Below are 20,725 nucleotides of genomic sequence, written 5' to 3'. Positions count from 1 at the left end.
ACTGCGGTCAAGGGCAGGATCTGGAATGGATTTCGCCTCCTGCGAGCCACTTCCGCATCATTCAAGTTTGACATTCTTTCGCTCACCAAAGCATGAAAGACCGTCAAATTACACTCGCCGTGTGTCCCAGGAAAATATGCCGTCAACCTATACTTCGCCTGACCCTACTGCTCTCAGTGCCCGAAGTTGTCGATCCTCGATTTCCGCCATTCCATATCCTGCAACGGGTACCTCTCGTCGTGCTACGCCTAGTGGAGGTGGGAGCAGCAGAGCCGGATTACATCTGAACAAGACAAGCCTCAGTCCTGAGTATTGTCATGTGGAGCCTTGGACTACTACTGAAAGATGGCCACCTTCGTCGATACCCTTGTTCCAACCCTCTGCTGTCAGCTCGGCACCATATCCCCCGTACAGTCAACGACAGCCACGTGATGGGCCTTGTGTTGTAGCTCACCATCACGATCGCCATTTGTCCTGTGGCTCTCTCCATGGGTCTGAAATGGCACCATCGCATCAAATGAGGGATGGCTTCAACCTTCCAAAGTCGAACACGATGTCCAATCTCATAAGCTTATCTCGCGACATCACCCCGAAGCGCCTGCTCCAGCCACTGGGGCCACCACTCCCAAGAACACAAACTCTGGGCAATATAACGTGCTTTGGGTCAACAAACTCAACCTCTTCTCCTCGGAAGCCGACCTCGGTGAAGGTCTCACACTTCAAGAGACATCAAGACGATGAGAGTCAACTTGATATCGCTACTGCATTGAGTGAAAGTAGAATGACAGATGAAGAGCTGGAGATGATGCAGCAAACACAAAGGGAGGCTGCTATCAACCGTTTTCGCCTGAGAGAAAGATTTAGGGGAGGCCGCGATGCAAGCAGGCATGTACTCCCATCGACAGTCACCCAACATCAGAAAATCGAGACGATTCAAACAACACCTAGCAATACAATCACTATGGAAGCCACCGCATCTGACCCACTACCAGCAGATGTACAAAAGGCAGGCGCCAAAAGGGGACATCTGGCTATTAATCCAACTCTGGCTAACAGGCATTGCCTCGATCATGACCTGCCCACTGCTACAACAACTACAAGTGCTACTGCATCTACTCAGAGCGGCGTATTTCTCGAAAGGTTCAAACAGGTATGCTAGTAAATCTTTCATATGTGCTGTACGTCACTGCTAATTTGACTATAGAAACATTTCAATTATGACGCAGAGTCCTCCCAGTATTGGGCTGGTCGTTATTTGTCAGTATGCGACAGGATTCGAAGTGAACCTCTGATGAACACCAAGCTTCTGCCTCCCTTTGAATCTTCTACTAAGACTATCGACATGCTGTTTGACGCTCGTGAAAGAGCGCGAATAAGGCTAGCATTAGACGAGCTTAGAAGATGTTGCATGACTGATGACGCACTTGAAAGCTTCGAGCATTTTGAGGTCGCGTTGCTAAAGAAGTTGGGCATATCTCATCAAAGTCTATACCGAGACAGTAAATCTTTGTCGGGAGCCTCCGACGCCGGGTCAAGGCCAAGGATGGCCGGTTGCGGTGGTCGAAAATCTGGAACCACTTGGAATGAATCTCAGCCATTTGGCAGTACCTCAACATCCACCAGCCGCGTTTCAAGTATCAATGCCGAAGCCGTAATGGGGAAGGCTTCTCGCGGGGTGGAGGGCAAAGGCACCCTTGCAAAGAGCAAGACTACTGGTAACTTGGCATCATTCATACCAAAGTTCGCCAGCAGACAATTGGTACCTTTTATCAAGACTACTTATCAATCAAACTCGACTGATCACAAGGTCCACCATCGAAGAATCTCGCATGTCGGACACACTCCTGAATCAGCAGAGCAAACTATTGAGGGGAGAGAATCTCATACAGCCAGTCAAATGAACGCTACACACTGGCGGTCAGGCTCACGCATACCATCCTTCAGTCTTGCCAACAGTGAGAGCCGCAGCCTGCAATCACTCTCCACTCCCACGGCTACACCACCTGCAGAGAAGGAGCGGAGCTTGATCTTTGGCAAGAAAATCCAAAAGCGAGACCAAGTGGTTGGAAGCCTTGACTGTGCTATGATGGAAAGTGGTCACACAATGCCCCCTTATGAGGAAAAGTCGCAAGCCTTCTTCCCACAGGTTCAAATGGTTACTGTGCAGGGAGAGAAGGAGAAAGTGATTCGTTCTCGCCGTAAATCGGAACGGCAGTCCAGTGGGGAAATCGTGAAAAATCTATTTGGAGCCGGAGTGCGAGGAGTGAGGAAGATGGGTCGCCGGGTTGGAGCAATGAGCATAGGAAGCAGTGATGATTTACCGGCATCGAAGCATTAATAGGAGAGGGATAGAGCTCAATGCAAAAGCGCGAGTTCAACAAAGATTGTCTAAACGGCAGCAAGGAAAACTTTGCTGCATGGAATGGTCTATGTAGCTACCCAATGAATTTCCAATTGAACACTTCTTTCACCATTACCATCATTTGCATACACGTCGACCTTGTCAAATCGTTTCGGTACATGATTCGCATAGAATGTCGTCTTATTCTGGTAAGACAGGGCACGGGGGTTTTGAGGGTCCGAAGAGAAGATACTCTGTACGGCGGTCGACTTGGTACACTCGAATCTGGAGGTTTTTGGGTTGACGACGCACGGCGAGTAGCTGGACGAGAGGGAGAAGAGCGGCGCGTGGCCAGGATCGACGACGTCCTTTTGTGCGCGAAAGGTGGCACACGTGCCCGAGACGTACCATTGACCCAGGCGAATGAGACAGCCTTTGTTGTCGTCGTCATTCGACTGTGTTGCGATATCATCCGATAGTTGCTCGTTCAAGACGAGGGGATGCTGCTGTTGTTCAGATTCGGACTCGGAAAAAGTCGGTCCATGGTGGTCGTCGTCGAGAATGTGGATCGCGAGATGGCCCTTGCCCGTAAACGGTGGGGATGTTGGTGTGCTTGTGGTCGTCGACGTGCGCGTATAGGTATGCGTGGGTGATGGACCAGGATCGGAATGCCCATTCTTGTGCAAGTACTTGATCCCACGGCTCGGACAGTTGGATTTGGCACCGTCGGGGTCGGTGGGGATGAATATTTCGCGGACGGCGTCGGCAGGCAGAAATGGAGTAGAAGAAGAGTACCGCTGCGCTGGAGGTTGGTCGGTGGTACCATGTGATGAAACGGAGGTGGAAGTGGAAAGAGAAGAATCGTCGTACGAGTTCCTCAGTGAACCCATGACGGAGAAATGATACCATATCTCGTTGAGTTCGCCAGAGTGAGTACAACGGAACGTCACGGGGTGGTTGTATGGCGAAGAGGATATAGCATCTTCGAGGTCTTGTAAGGTGTAGCGTACTTCGTGGGAAGGAACGATGCCGGCTTCAGACAGGATGGTGTACGTGTCTAGCGTACGGAAGAGAGATGTCGTGTGGATAAAGTAATCTAGTATGCCTAGGTCGAGGTTGCTGTCCGAGGACTCATCACTATCAGAGTACTCATGCGTTGATGACGATGGATAACAACCCTGTTCGAGGGTCGAGATACATGTGCCGTGCTTGTTCCATTCGTGGGACCAGAGGTGTGCGGCGTCTGAATTGAGTGAGAGCCAGTATTCGTCCATGAAATCGAGGAGGGCTTTGGGGTCCGAATGCGTTTGATTGAGGAGAGTGGTGATCAGATCACGCATGGCGCCGGGAGGATGAGATCGCGTCGTATCACAAAATTGATCGAACCCTCCCGTGCAGAGGTCCGGCCAGAGACCGTGGATGGTCCAGGACGTGTTGGGCCCGAGGGCTGGAGAAGTGTCCCAGAATTGGGTCTGGAGAAAATGACCCGAAGGGTGGTTCAGGCAGCACGTGTTGATCTCGCGGGGTGGAGGGAATGGGCAAGACAGTGACGGCGGGTTGGGGCATGATTGGAGGGTAGTGGCCGTCATCGTGGCTTTGGTGGTTTCAAGAGGTGATGTGGATGGTGGTAATAGCGCATTAGAAATGGAGGAGAGAAACGGTAGTTGGAATAAGGATGGAGCCATGTCGAGGTAGTTTGAGCCGGTGACTGTGTAAAAATATATGTATACAGCTGCTCTAAATGTCGAATTGTGTCATGATGTCTTCTTGTTGGTCCCGCTGGGATGTTGATATGAGTTGGTCTTGTAGAAGTTGTGTAGAGATCAGTCAAGTCAGAAGACGACGTTGAAGTTGATGTCAATAAAGAGTCGGAAGCACGCGTCAACAAAATGACGTCGACGGTGAGAGGTCATGTGACGAGGCTGAGAGCGTAATCAAGGGATAGGGAACCTTCCCTCCTTATGACGAGCAGCAAACATCTGACCTCGGTCTCAACGCATTGACCTACTGGAGATTACCTCTAAGGCTTGGTAATCCGATATTCAAGCTTGTGTAGCGGAGTTCGTGCTTGTTTGAAAAGCGCAGTTGTCTTGAACGAGGCTCTCCGTAGAAGGGAGGTATATCGTGAATGGTCCCGGACGAGTCACACCTCTTTACTCTCAGTACCTAGGTGAAAACATATGAGTAGAATCGGAAAGCTTTTGACCCATTGGACACTTCGTGATGATCAAACTGCTCGCTAATGCCGGTGTGATCATTCACAGACCAGAGTCTAGATTTTCCGAATCATGAACTCGAAAGTAAATGAATCCTGAAATAGAAGTGAGGACTCAGTGACTTCACTATGGGTGCCAGAGAGATTGCCCAGAAGTCTCATAGTCTTTACTAACTCCAATTCCACAATATCACTCTGCAAACTCTCCGTCAATTCTCTCTAACTCTCGGCTCTTAACTCACATCACCTCCTTCCTTCTCCAGCTACCTAAGCCATCGACACCTACGCCAGAGGTACTGGCCCACGTCTAGCCATGGCGTTAAGTCGCAAGAAAAGGTACGTCAAACCCCCCGAGACCAGTTAGATATGGGTTCTGAGTATGCCAGTATCTCCTTCCCTACCGACATGGTCACCCTGAAGTTTGCGGGCTTCGAGAACACCGAATACCGACTCGTCGTCCACAAAGACATCCTCTGCCAGAGCCCTTGGTTTGCAAGACGATGCGAAGATACAACGTTTGACGGTAGTATATCCTATCCTGAAATAACAAGCAAAGAGTTGGGAGAGAATTTAGTCAATTGGCTTTACTTCAACACTCTTCCTTACTCTCAAGCAGACTTAGCAAAAACACATGACGAAGGTATTCGAATTGGCACTGAAATTGTCGATGCCTACTGCTGTGCCATAGGTGTTGGGCTGGAGGAGTACGCCAACGCACTACTAGATGCATTCTGCACTCTGGCGCAGGAAGACATGCCATGGATAAGATACCTGGATCGACTCCAGCATATCCAACCTGTCGATGAGGGTCTCAGAGCACTGGTGATGAAGTTGTTGACTTGGTCAATTCTCCAAGTCGGTTGGGACCATTACATCCAAGAAGTCAATAGAGAGCTTCCTCAAATGGTTCGGAAAAAGGGCCAGTTCGCAGAAAGTTTGATCAAGTGCCTTGCCGACCCTGAAGCCAGGACGAAGTTGCCCGTTCAGCAGAAGAAGGGAAGATGCAAGTGGCATATTCACCACCTGACCAAGAAATGCTGAAAGGTCCCCAATAATGATGAGACGTGGCCAAGGCTAGAGATAGCAATCGACAAGGTGACCTAATACACAGAGTCTTGCATTTTGGTAGATTCCAACCATTGGACGGGAACAAAAAGGAATCGACGGTGAAAAGAAAGCAGAAGCTGCGCAGCTATGGTGGAAGAGGAGTGATGCGTGGCAATTGCAGAGGCTTCGGTAACAGTTCATCGGCGCCTACAGCGAACACAGGGCTGTGGAGACCTTTTTGTGGTACCTTGATCATAGAGTGTGAGGGCAAACATTGACGAGATGCAAGAGGCAGCTTTTTCCTGTCAAGCGCTGCGAGCAGGCCATGGTTGGTTGGTGCACTTGTCTAGCTGCAACGAGTACTATTCGGGCAGAAGACCATCCCCAGAATCAATATCGTGTAAAGAATCGAAAAATCAATGAAATTCAATTCAGATCCGATTTCTCTCCAAGGGAACATAGCTGCCTTGTAACCGTGATTGTTGCCGCATCGGCTAACATTGTAACCTTGCTTCTCTATCCCGATATTTTGCTGTTTAAACCGAATCCCTCTCTTCATGACGGGTGTATTTAAGAAGTTGATTGGCCGTCCTTAACTATCTTCATACCGATTCAAGTGTCAGAAGCACCTGCAGGCAAGGTATACCCTCTGGCGCCTTCGGTACTTAGCAAAACAACGACAGCATTGGAATCAAGCCCGATCGCGGCTGGGTCGAGTGCTTTCGCCCTTCGTAGCGCAGCAAGAGAGGCAGCTCCGCAAGGACCAGCGTTGACATCATGAGCTTGCAAGTATTTGATAGCCTTGTGGCACTCGAGATCTGATATCATCACGCTGGCATCAACGCCCTTTAGGAAAACAGGCCATGAAATAGGTGACACAGTTCCACAATTCATGCCGTTCATGATCGTGGCTGACGTTTCGATCGTCTCCCAGGTCTGAGATTGGAGGTTGCGGTTCAAACAAGCGGCCGTCTCAGGCTCTACTGTCAACACTTTGATCTTCCTTCCTCCCCATTTGCAGTGCGCAACAACAGCGTGACCCAACGACCCGACTCCTATCGGTGTGATCATCAATGTCGCCCTTAGCCCCTGACTCGCAAGTTGTTGCTCAGATTCGACCAGAAGAGTCGAGTATCCTTCCACGATCCAGGCTGGAATCTGCTCGTATCCTTCAAACGCATTGTCCTGAATGAGGAGGTGGTTGGGATTCTGTTTGGATTCAGCCGAAGCTTTCCCAACCGCTTCATCATAGTCTCCAGAGATCACTGTGACGTTCGCGCCTTCACTTTCGATCTTCTGGACAGTCTCATGATCGGCATATCTCGACATATATATTTGGGTTTGAATGCCGAGGATTTTGCCCATCCGCGCCACAGCACGACCATGATTTCCTTCGGTGGCCGCCAACAGAACGAGTCGTGATCTTTGCGCAGCTTTCGCTGCATCTTCGAGACTCGCATCAAGAGGGAGTCCAGTACGATCTGCCAGGGCACGAAATGTGCCCCATGATGCTCCTAGGATTTTGAATGCCGGCAGTCCAAGACGACTACTCTCGTCTTTGACAAAGACAGCTTTCACGCCCAGCTCTTTTGCAACATCATCGAGGGCAACCAGTGGGCTTGGACAATATCCAGGAAGCCGCTTATGGAACTTTTGGGCAAGTCCGACATCGGTCTCGTAGTCATAGTTCCATGTTTGGGCTTGCGAATTTACATACATATCGGAGGCAGACATCGCGCTCAATTTAGAGACCCTGCCACAGAAGGTCTCTCTGTGCATATGTCTACTGTAGATCTCGAGCAGCGGTGTACTAGTTGTGTATGTAGAGGTGTAGCGTGAGAGGGGGGGAAGGTCAAGGGCATTGTCGCAGGGCGTGCTCTTCTACACTTTCAGGTAATCTTCAGTGTGCGTCTTTATACTCTCAATGAGCACCCGGATACCCTAACCTGGGAGCACAAATTCGGAGGTCTCAGGAAAACCTGTCATGTCTTCCTCAACATACGGAGTGTCTTTCGATGTTATGAGTTCAATTGAGGCAGAATGGGAGGCCGGGGCGGAACAACTTTAATACGTCTCAGCCAATAACAGCTGCAGAAACAACATCGCCGGACACCGTATCGACTCGCATAATGCATGCTATCCCAGCCTCAGGCTGCAGAGCCAGCTGGCCAACCTCCATTGGTTGCCTCGCTACTCGAAAGTGTGCGTGTCCATCAAATCCTGTCATGAGAAGCATATAGGACCTGGCCCCGGCGGCCGCCAACCTTTGCATCACTCCATCCATTTTTGCGCCCGGCTACTGATTGGCCGCTGTGGTTGCGTTGCAGCCCAAGGAAGCCAACGCTGGTGCGCAAGTGGTGTTTGCTGACGCAGGCAAGCTTCGTCGATGGCCTTGGAAGAGATCAAGAAGAAAAAGAAGAAGTCCCATCGCGATCATGGTGACACTCGTGCTTCCAAATCACGCAAGAAGTCCGATGATGATGATCGTGCAACGACGAAATCCTCCGCCGCTCTCGCCGCCGATCGCCCCCCTGACATCGAGACTCTTCGAAAGGCCAGGCTCGAGAATCTAGCAAAAACACCTGAGCAGAAGCGGAAAGAGATGAAATATGAATACGTTAAGAGCACGAAAGCCGTGTCGCAGACTGGCGGGGATCGAGACCGGAAGTATAGAATAGTCAGGGATCACAGCCCGGACCTTCAGCATTCGAAATCCTCACCGAAGCCTACGAAACGCACGGACGATATGCAGAAGCGCATGCGCCGCGATGATGGCGAATCTGACTATGTCTACGGGAGGCCAGACAACACGCGGAAAAATACAGCGACGAAGTATACAACAAAGTCGCAGTCTAAGGCGTCGATCAGAGGACTCGCGCCTTCAACTGTCAGGCGGCAGATACCCGAACGTAGGAACACAGAACCTATAAGACGAAGACCTTCCGATGAGGGACGCGATGCAGAACGTGAACGTCGAGATACTGAGCGTGCCACATCCAGGCAACAGCGCGATACGCAATCTTCGCCTACGATGGTCCGACGAAGCACTGTTTCCGCAGACAAGCCACAGAGGCCACCGTTGAAGCGCAATGCAACAACCTCATCGAGGTCGAAAGTCGACGTCGGTGCCAGCAAAGTGACGCATCCCAACGACGGGCAAAAGAGCACGGTCGGCAAATTGAGTGGCATGTTCCTCCCGAACAGCGAGCCGCAAAAGAAAGTGTCCTGCTTGACGTGTGGAGCGGACGACGTTCCTGTCCTCAAGTCGGCCAAACTACCGTGCTCTCACCGCATGTGTCATTCATGCCTCAAACGAATATTTACCATGTCGGTAAAAGACCCTGCACATATGCCACCTCGCTGTTGTACAGACCAGCACATAGATCTGAAACACGTGGACAGGTTGTTCGACCAGAAGTTCAAGGTACTATGGAATCGCAAATATGATGAATTCAAGACGAAAAACAGGATATACTGCCCCGCCAGGAGGTGTGGCGCGTGGATCAAACCACATCATATGAAGATTGAAGACGGCCGCAAAGTTGGCAGGTGCAAGCAATGCAAGACTCGAGTCTGCGGGATTTGTTCGCAAAAGATGCACGTCTCGCGCGACTGTCCCAAAGATCCCGAGATGAAAGCCTTGGCCCAGGTCGCCAGGGAGAAAGGTTGGCAGCGATGTTACAATTGCTCCGCCATGGTTGAACTCAAAGAAGGCTGCAACCACATGACCTGTCGCTGTACGGCCGAGTTCTGCATGATCTGTGGATTGAAGTGGAAATCGTGCGACTGTCCGTGGTTCAACTACCAGGCCGTCGATGCCCATCTCGGAGGAGATCCTGTACGCTACCAGGAAGAAATGGACAGACGGAGAGACCAAGTCGAACGAGACGAGGCATTGGCTCGGCGCATGCAGCAACTTGGACTAGGGAACGATGCCGAACGGGACGAGTTTGGCAATGCCGCAAATCACCACATGAATGGGAACTTCATACAGCAGGCCAGAGAAGCTCTAACGGCAAACTATGCGCAGGCTGGACAGGCTGCCAGAGACCTGATCAACGGTTTGGTCATGGGTAGAGAGAACAACCGTACGCCAGGGATGCCGTTGCCAATGGAACAGATGCTTGAAATGCTCGGACAGCGTGGAGGAGCCAGGGACCCTGCAGAGGAGGGTCAGGGTGAACATAATGGTCGACGACCTGGACGACGTGGCACTGCCAGGAGAAGGCGCACAGCTCAAGAAGCAGACGGTGGCGAGCAGGACGCGTACAGAGAAGCCGACGAGGAGAGGAGAATTCGAGACTGGGCAAACAGTGTACCTGCATGACATTGCGGTACATGTGGAGAAAACTTGGACTACATACTTGGCTGTGAATGGGACTGGTGATGGAATTTCCCTTGTTGAGATATTTCACTTTGTTCTTGTGTTTTTTTATGACCTCGAGATGGAACGGAACGAATATAACGACGACAGATTTTTTGGAACGAAGCGAAATGGGTTTCCCCTTTTACGGGCTAAGAGATCGATATACCCCTTCAGGATAAAGCCGTGGGCGATTTTGTCCTGATGATGAGGGGAAATTGTATATGACTTGATGATACTAGATAGTTTTATTCGTGTGTCTGATCATTTTTCTGTTTTCATCTTTTTGGGTGTGTCCCTCTCTTCCTCATCGTGCCACTCATTTCAATTCTTCGTGACCTGTTGTTGTTGTCGAACGGCATTGGCGACTTTTTCGTAGCTACTTGATTCTTCATACATATAGATTTCGTCACGCAGAATATGTTGACGTGGGTGATAGGTAACTCTCGAAATTTGAGGTACTTAAAAAGGGTGAGTAATCCCATCTCAAGCCTTTGCGAACAACGACTCCAACTCCTTGACGACCTCGTCCCCGACTTGTTCGGTGGAGCTGGAACCGCCAATGTCTTTGGTGACGACTCCCTTGTCGATGACGAGGCGGACTGCCTGCTCCACCAAAGTACTCTCCTTGGGCATGTTCAGGGAGTAGAGCAGGAGCATGGCGACGCTCAGGATGGCGGCGACGGGGTTGATGACTCCCTGACCCGCGATGTCGGGGGCGGAACCGTGGATGGGTTCGTAGATGCCGTTACACAGGCCCTTGCCGTCGGGCACGCCGCTCAAGCTGGCGCTGGGCAACAGACCCAGACTTCCCGGGATGACCGATGCCTCGTCGGAGATGATGTCTCCGAACAAGTTGGAGGTGACGATGACTCCGTTGAGGGCCCGAGGGTTCTTGACCATGATCATGGCGGCCGAGTCAATCAGTTGGTGTTCGAATTCCAGTTGGGGGAATTCCTTCTGCATGGTCTCGGTGAAGACGCGGCGCCAGAGCCTGCTGGTGGCGAGCACGTTGGCCTTGTCCAGACTCCAGACTTTGCTGGGAGGGGATTTGGCCAGGGCCAGGTAGGCCGCCAGGCGGGTGACTCGCTCAATCTCCCGGCGCGAGTAGGGCTCGCGGTCCTCGGCGAACTCGTCAGGCCCGTCGGCAGGGTTGCCTTCGACCCGGTCGCCAAAGTAGATGCCACCGGTGAGTTCACGGACGATCATGAAGTCTGTGCCTCGACAGACTTCCTCCTTCAGGGGAGAGCGCGAGGCCAGAGAAGGGGAGGCGAAGAAGCACGGCCTGAGGTTGCCAAAGGTACCCATCTCCTTGCGGAGTTTGAGGAGTCCCTGTTCCGGTCGGACCTTGCCAACGCCGTACTTGGGCCCGCCGATGGCTCCCAGGAGGACGGCGTGGGCGGATTTGGCGGCCTCGAGGGCTTCGTCGGTCAACGGTGTGCCATGGGCGTCGATGGAGCACTGTATAATTAAAGAAGAAAAAGGTGTTAGTCATGAGTGGGAGGCGGCGGATGGGCGGTTTGGGTTCTAGTTGTTGAGTGAGGTTCGACTTACGCCTCCGAGTAGATGATCTTGGAAGTTGAACTTGACATCCTTTGAACACTTTTCAATGACTTTGAGGACCTGGTTGTAGAAGGTGTCGTGTCAGCTTTGATCCGTTTTCAAACTGAGACGGTGGTCGATGTTGTGTAACATGTCATCAACCAGCCCGAAGAGACATGTCGCATGGCTGGGCCACTCCCGATTTCTCGAGACGATGGGGGGACTGAGGACAGAGATTCATACCTTGACAGCTTCTTTGGTCACCTAGATCAACGCAAGATGTGATGTTAGACACAGAATTCTTCATCTCAACCTAGCGGCGTATATACAATTCTGGGGTGAGTGGTAAACGAACCTCTGGACCAGCATAGTCACCTGCAAATACCACAATGTTGAAGGTCGGCATCTTTGAGTCTTTATCTCTTTTTATTTTGCTGTTCAGAGATTGCGTCTGTTGATATCTGCCTTGGTCGATCCTCGAAAAGCCGTCCAGGTATGCGATGAGGTAGAATATGTTTATACCTTTGTATCTTCAATGCTCAGTCGTGCGGGTGAGAAACACACGCGGCCTGAGTGGAGGATCAAATTCAGTGACACCGTCGCCGGTATCGGCCGTGTGAATTTAGATAAAAACCCCGGACTTTCTGAGGTCACGATGTCGGTGCGCCAAGCGATACACAATTGTACTCTGTATGGAGAAATCAATCACCACAAGTAACAACTAATTAATTACTGTAGAAGATTCAATTGTTTGTTATATGGTATAATTATATATTATTTGTACCAAGAAGAAGTTGTCTAGTCACTTCTACAACTGCGACATTTCATAAGAACTTCATTATTGCCTATTTATGCGTCGGACTCACTATTTCAACAGGGACCTCCATCCAAGATAAATACTGTAGGCTTGTGAGGCTTACATAATGAACATGGCTACCTCAGGATGATATTTTAGACTCCTTTATTACAACGACAAGCATCAACACGTCCATCTCATTTTGACTATCGCAATCATCGATACGGATACAGGCATCCGAGATAATCAACAGTAACAACCATGTCACCTCTCTAGATCCAATGCAGTCAAGATCAACAATGACGGCAATTCAAACACAGTAGACCTTGTACTCGTACCTGGGTAGGTATCTATGTTCAGGCAGCACCATTTACTGGTCCCTGCATATGAGTACTGAAGTTTGATATCAATCTTCTAACATTCCCCCGTGTCTAACATCCCCCAACTCCTTATAGACTCTTCTATTCCTCCTCTCCTCTTAACAACCAGGTCTTCTTCATTCACCGCGAGAAGACATGATGCATGATCACATATTGTCTAATGGCTCAGATGCTCATTTTGGTCCGGCATATTCTGGCTTGTCTAGAAACTTTGACTTTACTCTCTTGTTCGAGGATACAATTCTCAGCATCGCGCCTGCTACTATCTTCCTAATAGCGGCTGGCACAAGGACCATATGGCTGAATAGAAAGCCTAACAAGGTCTCGCCATCCTTCAGTCGTCTGATGAAACTGGTGAGCTGCTTTCCTGGCCGTTTCACACAGTTCAGTCAACTCACCTCTACAGGTCTTGTTATCAGCGTTTGTCACGAATCAATTGACCGTCCTGTTGGCTCGATCGACAAACTTACAAGTCGCCACGAAAGCCTCAATCGCTGCTGCAGCACTTGATTTTTCAGCCGCCTGCCTTCTCTTCGTGCTCTCGTTATATGAACACTCTCGCTCGGTTACTCCATCTACCATCATCGGGCTATATCTTCTGATATCCCTTTCCTTCGATGCCGTTCGATTACGGACCTTTTTCCTTCTTCGCAGCAATATCGCTCAGGCTCAGGGTATAGCCAACTTGTTGTCTCTTTCGCTTATCATCAAATTCCTGGTCCTTGTCACAGTGGCCGTCGAGAAGCGAAGCATCCTCTTGGAGCCATATCGGGATCTTCCCCCGGAGACCACGAGCGGCATATATAATCGGACCGTCTTCTGGTGGCTCAATCCACTGTTCAGGGTAGGCTTTGGGAAAACTCTGCAAATTGGTGACCTCTATGACCTAGACGAGACACTCTCATCAGCCAATGTCCAGGCTATCTTTAGCCGCAGATGGCTAGCCGCAAATGAGCCTGGACATTTCAGCCTGTTATTTACCATTGCCAGAACCCTCAAATGGCAACTCTTGATATCTGCTCTCCCAAGGCTCTGCCTGAGTGCAGTAATGTTTGCACAACCTTTCTTGATCCAAGACACCATCAACTTCGTCAGAAACAGCCATACTCAAACTGCCTCAGTTGGATGGGGGCTTGCAGGGGCATACTTTCTCATTTATCTTGCCCAGGCATGGTGTAAGGCCGCGTATGGACACTTGCTCAACCGGTGCGTTGTTCAAGTACGTGGTGGCCTCACCTCTCTCCTGTACCAGAAGACTCTCGACTTGAGCATAGCCGTCATTGATCCGTCCGCATCCCTGACCTTGATGTCCTCCGACATTGAGAGAATTGTTGGCCCTCTACAATATCTGCACGATGCTTGGGGTGGTCTTGTCGACCTTGCATTGGGCATGTATCTGCTCTATCGAAATCTCGGGAGTGCCTGCTATGCTCCGGCACTGGTTTATTTAGTCCTTGCCCTGGGCACCACGTGGGTCACGAAAACTATCTCATCGTTTCAGAGAAGGTGGCTTGCTGCTATCGAAGTTCGGGTTTCTTTCACCTCGGCACTGCTCTCCTCGATCCGGAACGTCAAACTTCTGGGCTTGTCAGATGTCATCAAAACTCGGACTCAGGGCCTACGTGAGAGAGAAATTAGAGAGTGCAAGCAATTTCGACTCATCAACAACATTCAGATCGTCATCCAGAACGGCCCATCTGTCTTTGCACCCTTTGCTACCTTCCTCTTATACTACCTCCGAGCAAAGGCGTCTGGGCAACAATTGGACCTGGCAGTTGCCTTCAGTGTCCTCACCATCTTACGTCTTGTGCAAGGTCCTTTGACGTTACTCTACTTCGTGATACCGAAGCTGTCGTCCTCGCTCTCCTGTATTGACAGAATTCAGCAGTACCTACTTTCTGCCTCTCGCTACGACCATCGACTTTTTGTTGATCAGCTCACCAAACCTATCGATGCCCAACATGCCGGGCGCTCAGGTCGGGAATCCATCGAAATGCGGTCACTCCAGACCCGTGCCGGTCAAATATCCGCCGAAGCGTTAGTATTGAAGAACTGTTCCTTCGGATGAACCGAAGACGCTCCTGCCGTTGTGCATGACATTGATCTATCGCTTCCTACAGGGACCGTCACAATGATTATTGGGCCTGTAGGATGCGGGAAAAGCACCCTTTTGAAGGGTATACTTGGGGAAACACCTACAACACAAGGCTTTGTCCACCTTCAAAATCAATCTATCGCTTTTGCAGACCAAACTTCCTGGATTCAAAATACCACTGTAAGGGATGCAATCCGCGGCCCTCATAGAACAGATCTTTCGCCCGAGAGTGACTCTTGGTATCATGAAGTCATCACTTGCTGTGGATTGCTTGAAGATATCAAGTTGTTCATCAATGGCGACAACACCGTGATTGGTTCTAAAGGGATATCCTTGAGCGGTGGACAGAAACAGAGATTAGGGATTGCACGGGCGATATATGCTAAAGCAAGCTTACTCATCCTAGACGATGTATTTTCGAGTCTTGACAACCATACCGAGGAATGGATATTCCGAAGATTGCTTGGTCCTTCAGGGTTGTTGCGGCGGTTGAGATCAACAGTCATACTTGTTACTCATGCTGTTCACCGCTTACCGGCTGCAGACCTCGTCATTTGTCTTGATGATAATGGACGGGTGCGTGAACAAGGTAGCTACGGAGCCCTAGCCAACGGCAATGGCTATGTACGGAGTCTTGAAGCTCACATGAAACAACAACCGGGACCTGCAGATCTCAAAGAGACGCATTCAATCGCGGAAACAGTGAATACTACGTTGGTCCTCGACGCTACCATTTCTATACAAGATCAATCGGAGGATCTTCCAACTTTTGCAAGACGAACTGGAGAGTGGAGCACCTACAAACACTACTTCGGTTCTTGTGGCTATATCTCTAGTCTTCTTTCACTCACGTGGGCCATGGTCTGGGTGTTGGCAGTCAACACACCTGGTATCTTGGTCAAGTATCTTGCCGGCAACAGCGACGGAGAAGGGAATAATAAATCGACACTTTTCATTTGGATATTTGCTGCAACGACGATCAGCGCAGCAGTATCTGTGGCACTGTTTGGATGCCAGGTGTTCCTCGACATGCAGCCAAGGTCGGCCAGCAATCTCCACTGGAATTTGCTGGTGACAGTGCTGAATGCACCACTTGCTTTCTTCACACGGACGGACATGGGCTCTATTATCAATCGCTTCAGTCAGGATATGACTCTTGTGGACAATGATCTGCCATTTGCGTATGCCGACACTATTTTGTCGCTTGCGGGCTGTCTTGTGGGCCTTGGGATTTTGCTCGCGTCGGGCTCTACCTATTTCATTCCGGTGGTGCCGGCCTTACTTGTTGCTCTATACACGCTTCAAAAATACTATCTGAGAACGAGTCGCCAGATACGACTTCTTGATCTGGAGGAGAAGGCCCCACTGTATACCTGGTTCGGTGAAACTTCTTTAGGAGTAGCAACCATACGTGCCTTTTCTTGGAGTGAAAAATTCTTTGACCGAAACTTGGAGCTTCTGGATCGAAGTCAGCGTCCGTTTTATTGCATGTACTGCATCCAAAGATGGCTAGCCCTTGTTCTGGACATGATGGTGGCAGCCATGGTCATTATTCTGATGGCAATTGTGGTGGTGAAAAGACATACTATCCAGCCTGGACTTGTTGGGCTCGGTCTCCTGAGTACGGTCGATCTAGGTGTAAACCTCACCAGCGTTGTCAAGGAGTGGACGGATTTGGAGACGAGTCTTGGTGCTGTTTCTCGCCTGAAGGAGTTTGTCAAAATCACACGCCCGGAACATCAAGCGTGCGAAGTTGATGACGTCGAGGCTGAGTGGCCGCAGAAAGGAAAGATTACTTTCTCTCGGTTCGGTGCCAGCTACTCTGAAGATTCTGGACTTGTCCTCAAAGGTGTCAACCTGCAAATTCGACCAGGCGAGAAGGTTGGTGTGTGTGGAAGATCTGGGAGCGGCAAAAGCTCCCTGCTCTCCAGCCTTTTCCACCTGCTTGAGTTTCGGACGGGTTACATCGAGATCGATGGTGCCGACATAGCTCGAATACCGAGGGAGACTCTCCGCTCGAGGATCAATGTCATCCCTCAGGAACCGTGGTGGATGTCGACCGAAACCGTGAGGTTCAACATGGACCCGTGGACCGCTACCATATCTAAGACTCATTCCGAGACCGAGATTTTTGGTGGCCACGGTCACCATCAACAATCATCAGATGATGCAGCCTTCATCTCGGCTCTCAGACAGTGCCAGATCTGGCACATTATCGAATCTCAAGGAGGTCTCGATGCGACCATGACTCCCAACTTCCTCAGCCACGGTCAGAGGCAGTTGTTTTGTCTCGCTAGAGCGCTGGTCAGACGCTGCAAGATCGTGGTTCTAGACGAAATCAGCGCCCACGTCGATGTCGAGACCGACAGACTCATGCAGAAGCTCATCCACGAACGGTTCCAGGATTGTACTGTCATCACTGTGGCACATCGTCTGAACACCATAGATACTTGTGATCGTATCGTCGTACTAAGTCAAGGACAAGTCGTGGAGGTCGGGAAACCTCAGGAGCTGCTGAGGTCGCAAAACAGCTGGTTAAAGAGTTGTATGAGTCTTGATGGTCAGGGCCTGAGGAACCAGACCAGCGGATAGATGGTATGTACGAATTAAATAGGCATCAAAGGGATAAATTTAGAATCTAGTATGTATTGAGATGCCCTTTAGACCTATCATACATGTCGGGCGACAATGCCTTTCAGGACAAGTGCCAACGAGAGTCAATATATCTAAAGCATAGTATGGCTCCCGCCTGGATGTCTCGGGAGGGCTGTGCCGTGTCCGTCTACTCGAAGAGCAAAGAGCAAAGATCAGGGTGGCCTTTGTTTTCTCCAATGCCCACCCACATACAATTCGTCTAGCGCCATACATCCGTACCGTGCGTCGAGTGAGGGCGACCACTCGGTGGGACGTCTGCATTCTGCCGACATCTCATGCATCGTTAAACTCTCTGGGTCAAATTCAGGGACGCCGTCGTTGTCGACGAGAAGACGTAAAATCGTCGCGTGACTCGTTGAGGTGTGTCTTTCAAGAATGGACGGCGATAAGGACTCTCTCCGTAGATACTGACTTGCCGTTCAAGCTGGTAAATCAGTTCGCATAGTCAACCAGTCTCGGCTCAAGAGACAGGGTTGCCAGGGTGGTGATAATGGTGATGTCGATGGCGATGACAAAAGTACACATATCGGCTGAAAGATACATGGTGCCAGGAGGTGATCCGAAAAAAAAAGCCTCTCGGATGAGGGGAGCGTACAATGAGACGGCCTTTGGAAGAGCGCAACGAGTTCCCCGTCTCGACATGGTCATTGCCAACTTTCAAGGAAATGCGAGCAGAGTGTACTAGTGCCATGTGAAGGGGCAAAGAAAGCAAACGCTGCCTCCTTTTCTGGCAAGTCCTACAGCGCAGCGGTCTGATGGTGGTGGTGGCGGCGGTGGTAGAGACCCGAGGAAAAAGGGAGAAGGTGACCAGTCACTGTCAGTCAGTATGGTCGATATCTTGTATCGGTCGATCCTCCTTTCTTGGATTTGGGAGTCTTGATCGTCGGTGACGACGACGCGGTCTGGGCGGCATCCTTGGGTCTGAATGCCATGATTCTACCATCCTCACCGGCGGTGAAGATGACTCCATTCTGGTAAACGCATGGTCAGCAAAGAAGGGAAGCGCGAATACGAAAAAAGTTGTTTACTGACCGCTTCGTCTGGAAAAATGGAGCGAACAACTTCTTCCCCGTGGGCGTTTTCAAGCACGATCCGCTGGCTAGGGTCGAGTGGTCTACCTCGTTGGAGTTTGACAAGGTCCACACGAGATTTACTGCATGATACCGGCGAGTTAGTAAATTGTGGTAGCTTTGAGATAGGTCACCTGCACGAGGACAACGACGACGAAGAAGAAGAAGAAGACGAATTACTCACCTATGCGAACCGCAGGCGACCACGTAATCTGGACCGGTGGGAAAGACATCAATCACATATTCGCAGGGGACGGCAGGCCGCAAGTCGCCAAATTGGTCTGGAGACGGCTCGATCGTCGGATCTGTTTCTTCCTCCTCCAAGGTCAAGGAATGGAGGGCGAGGTTCTGGTCCGAACTCAGGGCGTAGAGATCCGAACCTCCCAAAAAGCCTGCTTTGTGAATGGGCCCGTGGTTGACTGCCTGCAGGAGACTGTCCTCTTCTTCCACGATTTGGGTGTCGAAGAGACTGACCAAGCCATCGTCTCCGCCGGCAAGCAACACACTGTCTCTTGTGGGATGGAAATCGAGCGCCGTTATCTCGTCATTCAATTCGGTGTTTTGCCAACGCATTCGCATCTGTCTCCGGTCCCTGCGGTCGTAGATCTCAGCTGGTCGTATCCACAATTGAACCAAGAGAACATCCGGGTGCTAAAGCGATCCGACGAAAGGGGGTACGTGTACACCTACCATACCGACACAATTGCATCACTACCCACCGCCACGTCGTTTTCTCTGCATGCTACTGCATGAGCTGGTTTGCCTAGAACGAAGGAGAAATTCGAATCAGCAAGAGAGAAAAGGTGTGGGCACATGAAAGAGCGCATTGTCACTGACCGGTCTCAAAGTGTCCGACCGTGGTCTGGGTACGAGTATCTACGAGGACAACATTGCCGTCACGCCCGGCACAAACGGCAATCCTTCCTGCGTCCGAAGAGACCAGCGACGTGAGACCGCGCGGGACACCCTGCACCGTGGACACAGGAGAAGTGTTCAGGGTACCCCTGTCCTGCAGGATGAGCAGCTCGTCTGCCGAAGTGATGGCCGCCATCGCTTGATCAGCGAGTGGTGTAATTGAGAAAACGTAGACATCTTTTTGTCCCGACGGGGCGCGGCTCGCTAACCCCTCGCAGATTTGTATCATGTCGAATGATGTTTCCGACTGTGACAGAATGAGGAACTTCCCTGTCGTTGGTACAGTCTACGGTGTGCGTCGACCTTCTGCGTGTCACTATGATGAAAAATCTTGGGTGGTGGTTGATTCCAGGTTTGGCCTAGTTCGGTCTAGTCACTAGCCTAGCAGGATGTTTAACCAATAAACGCCCCCTTTACCCCCTACGCTTCCAATGGACTTTTCTATTCCATGAATTCACATCAAGCCGGTATCTCTCTCTACAGAGTCAAACTACGGTTGGAAAGACGTAGGTCGATCAAGGCAACATTTTTCCTCAACCGACAGGAACAGATGAGGTGGAATGGTCCAAACAGTGAGCAATACACATCCCAGCGCCTTCACGGTTCGAAAAGACGGCGAGTCCGGATGTACATGAAATTACGCTTCGTCAAACCCTGGTCCGAGTCTTGCTGTAGATAACAGTACACGATCGAACCCAATCCCTACTGGTCAATGGGGGCAGAGAAGCAATCCAAGACATGTGATGCTTCAAGCAGCTGCAGTAGACATTGTCCTGCTGATTCCACCGAGCCAGACCAAGTCACATCAATGACCACGTCCACCAGCATGTGAAAGTTATCGAGAAAGACCGAAGCCATCTCGTTTGACCTTCGTATTCGAGTACTTTGAGGTGAAGATCTGACCCTGTCTAGGGCAGTGTATTCCCTTGATCTTGCAAGCATTGCTGAAGCCGGGGCCAGTTCACTTACCAATTCAAAGGACTCGCCAAGAGAGATGTCAACATGGATCATGCTTGCAGCGTAGAGTGTGTAAAGCATGGTTCATTGGTCCTGAGGCATGTCAGACGCTACCAACGTGCTTTGCCGTTGGGTACCATTCTGTCGGGTCGGACTGAGACAGTCAAAATAGCCGCTCCATTTCCTTCTGGTGATGGCCAGACGAACTAGATATGCAGAGGACTTAGGGTGTACACCAGTCCTGCTTCGTTCGCCTGCGTCCGATATTTCAATGGTTGACGTGGACATTGACAGGGGTGTACCCAAAGCTTCATCCAGGCTGTATGGATCCACAAGGACAGACTTTGCA

At 50.6% G+C, this 20,725-nt stretch overlaps 7 protein-coding genes across 7 annotated transcripts; 3 read left to right on the top strand and 4 right to left on the bottom strand.

Moving 5' to 3' along the window:
- Nucleotides 1–499: 499 nt before the first annotated feature.
- On the top strand, nt 500–2,338 carry PV06_10391 (uncharacterized protein; the record flags this gene model as incomplete). The annotated part of the gene is made up of 2 exons (XM_016411940.1): nt 500–1,150; nt 1,205–2,338. The coding sequence occupies 2 exons, from the start codon at nt 500–502 to the stop codon at nt 2,336–2,338; spliced, it is 1,785 nt and encodes a 594-aa protein (XP_016257560.1).
- Nucleotides 2,339–2,427: 89 nt separating this feature from the next.
- On the bottom strand, nt 2,428–4,140 carry PV06_10390 (uncharacterized protein; the record flags this gene model as incomplete). Its single annotated transcript, XM_016411939.1, has 1 exon — nt 2,428–4,140. Exon 1 carries the CDS (start codon nt 4,024–4,026, stop codon nt 2,428–2,430), a length of 1,599 nt encoding a protein of 532 aa, XP_016257559.1. The 5' UTR covers nt 4,027–4,140.
- Nucleotides 4,141–6,065: 1,925 nt separating this feature from the next.
- PV06_10389 (uncharacterized protein) lies at nt 6,066–7,511 on the bottom strand. The gene has a single exon (XM_016411938.1). It carries the CDS (start codon nt 7,380–7,382, stop codon nt 6,216–6,218), a length of 1,167 nt encoding a protein of 388 aa, XP_016257558.1. The 5' UTR covers nt 7,383–7,511; the 3' UTR covers nt 6,066–6,215.
- Nucleotides 7,512–7,755: 244 nt separating this feature from the next.
- PV06_10388 (uncharacterized protein) lies at nt 7,756–10,223 on the top strand. The gene has a single exon (XM_016411937.1). It carries the CDS (start codon nt 7,990–7,992, stop codon nt 9,928–9,930), a length of 1,941 nt encoding a protein of 646 aa, XP_016257557.1. The 5' UTR covers nt 7,756–7,989; the 3' UTR covers nt 9,931–10,223.
- PV06_10387 (3-isopropylmalate dehydrogenase) lies at nt 10,119–12,009 on the bottom strand. Its single transcript, XM_016411936.1, has 4 exons — nt 11,864–12,009; nt 11,752–11,772; nt 11,521–11,589; nt 10,119–11,427 (listed from the first exon to the last, which is right to left on the bottom strand). Exons 1-4 carry the CDS (start codon nt 11,912–11,914, stop codon nt 10,453–10,455), a joined length of 1,116 nt encoding a protein of 371 aa, XP_016257556.1. The 5' UTR covers nt 11,915–12,009; the 3' UTR covers nt 10,119–10,452.
- An 813-nt stretch (nt 12,010–12,822) lies between these two features.
- PV06_10386 (uncharacterized protein) lies at nt 12,823–14,752 on the top strand (the record flags this gene model as incomplete). Its single annotated transcript, XM_016411935.1, has 2 exons — nt 12,823–13,038; nt 13,091–14,752. 2 exons carry the CDS (start codon nt 12,823–12,825, stop codon nt 14,750–14,752), a joined length of 1,878 nt encoding a protein of 625 aa, XP_016257555.1.
- A 3,371-nt stretch (nt 14,753–18,123) lies between these two features.
- On the bottom strand, nt 18,124–19,648 carry PV06_10385 (uncharacterized protein; the record flags this gene model as incomplete). Its single annotated transcript, XM_016411934.1, has 5 exons — nt 18,124–18,405; nt 18,467–18,587; nt 18,689–19,096; nt 19,195–19,267; nt 19,342–19,648. The coding sequence occupies 5 exons, from the start codon at nt 19,646–19,648 to the stop codon at nt 18,256–18,258; spliced, it is 1,059 nt and encodes a 352-aa protein (XP_016257554.1). The 3' UTR covers nt 18,124–18,255.
- Between the last annotated feature and the right edge of the window lie 1,077 nt (nt 19,649–20,725).

The sequence above is a fragment of the Exophiala oligosperma genome (assembly GCF_000835515.1).
Source record: "Exophiala oligosperma strain CBS 72588 unplaced genomic scaffold supercont1.13, whole genome shotgun sequence".
NCBI classification, from domain to species: domain Eukaryota; kingdom Fungi; phylum Ascomycota; class Eurotiomycetes; order Chaetothyriales; family Herpotrichiellaceae; genus Exophiala; species Exophiala oligosperma.
This window is presented reverse-complemented; position numbering and strand designations above follow the sequence as displayed.

What these genes read in the sequence shown, in the direction of transcription:
- PV06_10389 (XM_016411938.1), bottom strand. Translation starts at nt 7,382, where the DNA reads ATGCACAGAGAGACCTTCTGTGGCAGGGTCTCTAAATTGAGCGCGATG.
- PV06_10387 (XM_016411936.1), bottom strand. Translation starts at nt 11,914, where the DNA reads ATGCCGACCTTCAACATTGTGGTATTTGCAGGTGACTATGCTGGTCCA. An exon ending in GTGACTATGCTGGTCCAGAG is followed by an intron (nt 11,773 to 11,863) that starts GTTCGTTTACCA and finishes GCGTTGATCTAG; the next exon opens with GTGACCAAAGAAGCTGTCAA. An exon ending in TGACCAAAGAAGCTGTCAAG is followed by an intron (nt 11,590 to 11,751) that starts GTATGAATCTCT and finishes TTCTACAACCAG; the next exon opens with GTCCTCAAAGTCATTGAAAA.
- PV06_10388 (XM_016411937.1), top strand. Translation starts at nt 7,990, where the DNA reads ATGGCCTTGGAAGAGATCAAGAAGAAAAAGAAGAAGTCCCATCGCGAT.